General features: G+C 33.6%; 1 protein-coding gene across 6 annotated transcripts in view; it reads right to left on the bottom strand.

Moving 5' to 3' along the window:
• Positions 1-5,061: 5,061 nt before the first annotated feature.
• The window catches only part of LOC148309312 (uncharacterized), a 46,963-nt gene continuing 43,641 nt past the window's right edge, over positions 5,062-8,383 (bottom strand). For 5 of the 6 annotated variants that reach the window (XM_088260350.1, XM_088260349.1, XM_088260348.1 and 2 more), the window contains 2 exons: positions 5,922-6,641; positions 5,062-5,700 (listed from right to left, as the gene is read on the bottom strand). In XM_088260350.1, coding sequence (XP_088116476.1) covers positions 5,462-5,700; positions 5,922-6,641 — 959 coding nt within the window. In that variant the 3' untranslated portion in view covers positions 5,062-5,461. The remainder of the gene's footprint in view (positions 5,701-5,921; positions 6,642-8,383) is intronic. The other variant, XM_088260351.1, reaches the window with a different exon arrangement.

Here is an 8,383-nt window from a genome sequence, read left to right as displayed (position 1 = left end):
GAATCAGAAGAAATGTTCTTTAAGCCTAATCTATGAACGGTTTTAAATAGCTGGAGATAAGGAGTAAACCGCAACGGTTTCCTTTTTAAGGTGGTGAAACTCACATTGTAGGCAAAATGCGCTTACAATTTAAAACTTCCATAAGTTATACACCATTTTTAATCTTACACAATATATATATATATATATATATATATATATATATATATATATATATATATATATATATATATATATATATATATATATATATATATGTATATATATATATATATATATATATATATATATATATAGTGTAATGGTCAGCACGCTTGACTATCATTCTGGAGGTCCCGGGTTCGATTCCCAGGGGGGGGTCAAATAAATATAAGTGATTTTTTCACTCTAATATTTATTTAATATCACCCTGGACTGGTACCTGAAGCGGATGGCTGATCACCTTTCCTTCATGTGTTAATGATCAAGATAACACTGCGTTTATATGATGCAGTGCCCTATGCACCATTGGGGTGCGGATAAGGGTTTGAAGAAGAAGAACAGAATACATATTAGCTATATACAATTTACACAATGTACAATGTACACAAGCAAGTACCAGTTACGATATGTAACCCCAAACGCCTTAGCCATTGCTGTTAATCTCCAAATGAATATGTCATGTCAAGATAACACTGTGTTTATATGATGCAGTTCCCTATGCACCATTGGGATGCGGATAAGGGTTTGAAGAAGAAGAAAAGAATACATATTAGCTATGTACAATTTACACAAGCAAGTACCAGTTAGGATGTGTAATCCCGAACGCAACCGAAGGGTTCGAATGAATGAGAATGAAATATATGTATCTTGGATGTTAGGTGATTCAAGAGAGTCGTTGAAGGTAGTACGTATTTCTCATTTTTCTCATTCAATTAGATCAGCAGAAATGGATATCTATAAATCCGTTCATAAATCAATGCGTTATAAAATAAAGAGTTCACACATTCGTGGAAGCCCAGACATTAATAGGAAGGTAGAGAAAAGACAATTGAGATGGTGTGGGCATATCGCCCACTCCTTTCAAGAACGTCATAAATCAAAAATCGTCAATTTTCAGTTGTGCATGTTTTCGGAATGTACTATATCCCAGCAAAAGAGGCATATTATTAACTTAATATTTACCCTCTACAAAATGTATTGTTTAATTATTTTTTTAAATATACTAAATATTTTTCAAATGCAGAAAAAATCTTCAGGTTTTACCTAAAAAGATCTGTTGCACAGTAAAAAGTTTAATAAGTGGCTTGATATTTATTTTTAATACATTGTATTCTATTTTTAAACTTTAAAAACGTTCTCCTGAAAAATCAAGTTTTTTGATTTATGACGTTCTTGAAAGGAGTGAGCGATAAAGGATGCAGAGAACCCGAATGTGCAGTTAACCAGGCAATAGAAATGGATCTTTCTCGAAAGTTATCTAGAGGAAGACCAAGGCATTCATGGGTGCTGCAGAAAGATAACATGATTGCAAGGCATGGCCTAGGTGACGTTGTCCAGGACAGAAGGACCTATATATAACCTGAGGACGGGGAGAGCTGACCCCAGCAGTCTACAAGGACAATAAGCTGGGATGTAGCCAGGAAAAAGAAGATAAATCAATATGTTATGTGTAGCAACCTTACATTTCAATTTCAATTCAAACCCTTATCCGCACCCCAATGGTGCATAGGGCACTGAATTATATAAACACAGTGTTATCTTGATCGTTAACATCTTGAAAGGTGATCAGCCCTCCGCTACAGGTAATATTGAATAAATATTAGATGGAAAAAATCACTTTTATTTATTTGACCCCCCTGGGAATCGAACCCGGAACCTCCAGAACGGTAGCCGAGTGTGCTGATCATTACACTACGGAGGCAGACGAACGGACGGACCTTACATTTAGTATTTATTTATTTTCATATTATTTTTTGACATCTCATCAAAAGTGAAGAAGAATATGGAAGTCTGGGCATTTACAGGGCTGACGACCGTCATAGGCTGGATTATTCTTCATCTTTGAAGAGATGTCAAAAAATAATATGAAAACAACTCCTGTAATTGGAGATAATCCAGATTTTGTGAACAAGTACTTGGACACTCTCAAAATGTTGTAAATTTATTTATTTTATTTGTTTATTAAACTTCTTGAATAGAATATACATATGTATATTGGTATTCTTATTTATAAGAAGCAATATCTTCCATCCAACCAAAAATAGACTAGTGTTACTGGTTAAAGTTTGAAACAGCTGTTGTAATACAGTACTTGTGCATAAATCGTTCACTCCTTTCAAGAACGTCATAAATCAAAAATCCTCAATTTTCAGTTGTGCATGTTTTCGGAATGCCCAGAAAATGTACTTTATCCCAGCAAAATAGACATATTTTAACTTAATATTTACCCGCTACAGGGTAGAAAGTGTTGTTTTTGCATTTTGAAGAAAAGGTATTGTTTAATTATTTTTTAAATATAATAAGTATTTTTCAAATGGAGAAAAAACTTTCAGGTTTTACCTAAAAAGACCTGTTGCACAGTAAAAAGTTCAATAAGTGGCTTGGTATTTATTTTTAATACATTTTATTATATTTTTAAACATTAAAAACGTTCTCCTAAAAAATCAAGTTAATAAACTTGATTTTTTAGGAGTTATAGTAGGTGAATTTTTAGGAGTGATTTTTTAGGAGTTAATAAACTTATTTTATTGATTTATGACGTTCTTGAAAGGAGTGGGCGAAGTATCAACAACCAAAAGACATATATTAAAATTAATCACAGTATAAATGAACAAATACAGTGGAACCTCTTAAAACGAGGACCTCTCATAACGAGTACTTTGCATAATGAGAAAAAAAGTGAAAAAGTTTCTCCCTTAACTAGAGACATTTCGCATAACGGGTTACAGAGAAAGGGCAAGTCCCTTTTTTCACGACATTCACCTGTGAACCGGGACTTAGTGCCAGTAAAAAAAAAAATTCCGCTTAATGAGTAAGTTTCTGTAACGAATTATGCTCTTTATGAGAGGTTCCACTGTAATTGCAACATGAAATATTAATGAAACTAAATTGATGAAAGCAAAGAGGTGAAGGGAGAAGGATCAGATAAAGAGTTGAGGGGGAGAGATAAAGATAGAGGAAACCAAGGAGAATGATATGATGGTCAATTAAAAAAGGTTTGTTGAGATGGTTTGGGCATATGGAATGAATGAATGAAGAAATAACAGTAAAACAAATTTATTAGGCGAATGTAGTTCGAAATAGGAGAAGAAGAAGACCGTGGAATACTTGGCATGACCAAGTATTTCAAATACTCCTGCATGGTCAGATCAGGATTCAGAATAATCTGCAGGTATGTATGAGGAAACGCATGAATGTGGAAAATGCGAAGATTGTTTGCGAAGACAGATTGGGATGGCGTAACATTCTCTCTGCCTACCCCTGTGGAGAGCAGAATGATGGTTGGTTTGTTAGTTATATATATAATATCAAATGTAGTGTGTATTTGAATTTTGTGGTTTACAGAAATCAACTAACCACACTTTTCTAAATGACCGTTATCAGCTTTTTTAAGGAAGTAGCAATTTTTTATCAGCTTTTAAATTCTCGATAATTTTGTTTGATATTTTATAAAATAAATTACCCGGCCAACTACACTTTTCTCTGCTGCGGGTGGGCAGAGAGTATAGAACGCCACAACACTCTGTTATTGCAACCATTTGTTGTCTCTTCCATGATTTCTTCCACTTTATCTGTTTCTTCATTTCTACACTTATAAAATAATAGATTGTTGACTTTAGTTGTTTGTTGCGAACGTTACATGTGTATAAAACGACTGCTTAAACCAGCCTTTGACAGGTTGTAAGCTCTGTAAATATAAGGACTTGAATTTTCTTCTTCATCTTAGTTGAAATATTAACAAATTGTTGTCGGGACACGTATAAAAATGAATTTCTCAATTGTGAATAGGAAGTAAGATACATATAAATACATTTTTTATGAATCGTCTTGTTGGTTGTTTGCAGGAAATGTTTATATATCGCTCACTTCTTTCAAGAATCTCATAAATCAAAAAACTTGACTTTTTTGACGTTTTTAAAGTTTAAAAATATAATACAATCTATTAAAAATAAATATCAAGCCACTTATTGAACTTTTTACAGTGCAAAAGATCTTTTTAGGTAAAACCTGAAGGTTTTTTCTCCATTTGAAAAATATTTAGTATATTTAAAAGAATAATTAAACAATACCCTTTCTTCAAAATGCAAAAACAGCACTTTCTGCCCTGTAGCGGGTAAATATTAAGTTAAAAATATGCCTCTTTTGCTGGGATATAGTACATTTTCTGGGCATTCCGAAAACATTGAAAGGAGTGAGCGATATGGGTTTGAATGTAGGTGCAAAATACCACATCACAACCAACGATTCAAGTGATTGAATCCAATGGAAACGCTTACAAACGTTATGTTTGCTTCATTTTAGTAGAGCGCGAGAGACGCTAAAAAACATTGTATGGATCAGAATTGGGTTTGCGGTTACTTGTGATTAGTATACGTCCTTAATTAGTTTATTTTTTTAAAAATGAAGAGACTAAAATGAAATATTCTGATAAATTACCCCAATATTTTAAGGACAAAATAGTGTTAAACAAAAATTTCATGAACATATTACCAGAAATGAGGATAAAATAAGACTGCTATTGTTGAAAAAAACCGAGTCACAAAATTGTTTAATGTATAAGGGTTTGAAAATGTATGATGAGATGCCTGAATGTATGAAGAATGAAAAGAGTCTGAAAGAATTTAAAAATAAATGTTTTGTTTACAGTAAGAAGATGTAAATATATACATATGATGTAAATTAAGACTAAATAGTAATAGATTTATATTATCCACTGACACTTCGTGATGGAATTGCATTTTTAATTTATTATTAGATTAAAACCAATATTTTTAGCTTTTCCACTTTTTTTATTTGACCAGCGACCGGGTTTCGTCGTTACCGACATCATCAGACTGGTGATGTCGGTAACGACGAAACCCGGTCGCTGGTCAAATAAAAAAAGTGGAAAAGCTAAAAATATTGGTTTTAATCTAATAATAAATTAGACTAAATAATAGTTTATATTAGTGTAATATAAGCTTATTAAAGAAATAAATAAAAAAAATTAAAAAATCAATGATTAGGGTCGAAGTTGATGTAAAAACCGCCCGACAACAATGTGTTAATACCATATATTTGAAGTAAAAAAAAATGCGCTTTTCCCAAATAAAATCTTCATTAAAACTCATCAGTCAAAGGGTTCATAAAGTCTTTTTGTTGCAATATCAAATGCACAAGAATCTTAAGGAGTTTAGCATGTTCGCCATCGACGTATGAAAACAACAGCACTGACAGAAAAAAAATCTTAGTCCTCATCATCTTTCTAAGATTTTCTGTTTCAATCATCATAGTCATGTTCCAGTTCTTCCTCTTGGACCAAGAACTTCATGTCTGAATTGGGGGAGTTTGATGATTGTAGCCGAATCCTGATTTTCCCCTTATCCAACAATTTTCTCAGCCGACCTGATCGAACCAGGAATAGCCCGACACCTAGAAAAGTGACAGCCAGAACCGCTACAACAATTACAGCCGATTGAGCTGAGGAGCTGGTGGTTTCTGGGGCTGCGACATGGGCATCTGCGAAAAGAAATCAAAAGTGCAACTTTTATTATTTAAAGTGGCAAAGCAAGCTCCAGACTCCTTTCTAAGTCTGAAAAAAGAAATAAAAAAAGCAACTTTTATTATTTAAAGTGGCAAAAATTTGGATTGTCTCCAATTAAGGAGTTATTTATTTTATTATTTTTTGACATCTCAGCATAAGATTTGAAAGTTGATTATTAAGAGAGAATTATACCAACCTTCTTTGAATAACAGGACAGTCTTGTTTTTAGGAACTATAATATCTTCTTTAGTAGTTGTTGTGGAGTATTTTACAATAGGTTTCTTGCTATAGTGGTCATATGTCTTTGAATACGGTTTAATCGTCCGGGCAGTTGTCGAAGTGATATTATTTTTATTCCCGTTTGTAGCGTTGTTAACTTTGGCAGGTGTTTTTGCCGGACTATTCGCTGTTTTGTTTACTTTAACAGGAATATCTTCAATTTCGTCTATGGCTTTTTTCAAAAGGCCTGTTGCGTTTTTCAAGGGCACCGCCGGCGTATTGAACTGTAATTTGGGAATGACTTTTGGATATGTCACATTTCTTGGTGTTGTTTTGTTCGTAATATACGATTTCATTGTTGTAGATGTTTTGGTGGGAATCTTTGTACTTGGAGTTGTGATTCTCACAATTTTCGTTGACAATTTGGTTGGGCGGATTGTCGGCTTTGTTGCTTTGGGAGTGGTGGAGAGTTTGGTTGTTGATGGTACGGTCGTTCGGCGCGTTGAGGGCGTTGATCGGGTTGTCGGGACTGTCGTCGGTAATGTGGTCGGGTCTGGGGTTTCGGGTTCGGACGATGTTGGCAAGTTGGTTGCGACCATCATGAGAGAAGTCGGTAATATGGGCGGTTCATACGATGAGACCAAATCTAATCCATTCTCTTGGGTATCCGAGTCATTATCCGTAGTTGACGCTAAACCTATGTGAAGAAAGATACACTGTTTTTAAATTGCATTAAAAAAATATATTCACATACTACAGTATCTACTCAATGAATTAGGGCCACGCAGAATTTCGCGCAATATCTCAATTCAAACAGGAATAACTCAGAGAAAACCTTGAATAAAACAACATTGAATTTTATTTACACATGAACACTTTATTACGCTTAAATTATGCATATATTTTCATATAAATATAGTTAGTATTTAGTATTTCCACCTTTGGCAGAAATAACTGCCTCAATTCTTTTTGGCATACTTAAAATGCATTGTTTTATCATGTTTTTTATTTCTTCGTCTTCTGACCAAATTTTTTGAATATTTTTTTTAGACAGTCTACTGTCAGATTTGGAAATGAGTATACCTTATTTTTTAACATGCTCCATACGTTTTCTATAGGATTAAGGTCCGGAGAATTTCCAGGCGAGGGGAGCAAAGGCAGATTTTTGTTAGACAAAAATTTTATTATTGATTTAGCCCGGTGGCAAGGTGCCCCATCCTGCATGAAGGTGTATGGACCTTCTGTTGGGTCGAGTGTATGGTAGAAGGGCAATAAAATTCGTTCGAGGACCTGCTTATAGGAATTTTGGTTCATTGTTCCTTCCACGAAAAACAACTGCCTAGGTAAATTGTTAATAATACATGACCATATCATTGTTGCAGGGGGGTGTTTGATAACTTTTACCATACAGGCCTCATTGTATCGTTCCATTGGTGTTCTCCTGACGAATCGACGGCTCTCTGTCACGGCTTCTAACCGGCACTCATCACTAAAGATGACCTGAAAAATAATGAAAATTTAAGTTTAATTCAAATATATAGGTTTATTTACTAAAATGATATGTTGAAAATTCAATTTAAATACATACCTTTTTCCAATCATCTACCGAGTAATTTCAATGTAGCTTGGCCCATTTTAATCGATCCACTTTCATTCGTGGTGTCAATTTTGGTACTTTTACAGGGCGCCTGCATTTCAGGTTTACTTCGTAAAGACGTCGCCTCAGTGTTGATACCGATATATTTATACCCTCTTCTTCCAATTTTATTTTTAATGTTTTTGCTGATGCACTAAGGTTTTCTAAGGCACTTTGAACGATTTTTCGATCAGTCCTCGGTGTTGTTTTTCTAATCCTACGACAGTTCTTTCGCCGATTGCTGGTAACGGGTGACTGATTTTTTATTGATTTTGAAATTCTGTCCACTGTTTGACGAGAAACGTTTTCTTTTTTTGAAATTTCTCTATTAGATAGTATTTCTAATTTCAGTAGCACTATAGCACTAGACTTTTTTTCCTCAGAAATGTCTTTACTTTTTCCCATTTTGTCCTTTTCAAAAAAAAACACTTGTGTTTACGAAAAAAATTTATACTTTATGAACTAAAATTAAAAATTAAGTTTTTTTCACAAGACACGATAACTATATAATCTCTCTGAACAAAACAACAACCAGAACTCAAGAAACTTAAGTAATAAATGAGATAGGACTATTTTTTGAACTTTCAACTATCTGTCTACCTGTGCTAATTAGGGAACTTTCTCAGAAAAAGGACTTGAAATTTTGTAAAGGCTTAAATAATCCAGGTATATTTTACATATTATTGAAGGTAATATACATGATATTAGATGTCAATAGAAAACTTAAAGTATTTATGTAAAATAAATATAATAATCCAAAAGATTTCAGGGTATTCAAAAAAATAATGGGTGGCCCTAATTCA

Source organism: Brachycentrus maculatus, unplaced genomic scaffold, assembly GCF_059751285.1.
Source record: "Brachycentrus maculatus isolate JH-2025_06_01 unplaced genomic scaffold, ASM5975128v1 h1tg000131l, whole genome shotgun sequence".
In the NCBI taxonomy this organism is placed as follows: Eukaryota; Metazoa; Arthropoda; class Insecta; order Trichoptera; family Brachycentridae; genus Brachycentrus; species Brachycentrus maculatus.
Note: the sequence above shows the minus strand (reverse complement) of the source record. Positions and strands in the feature narration are given on the sequence as shown.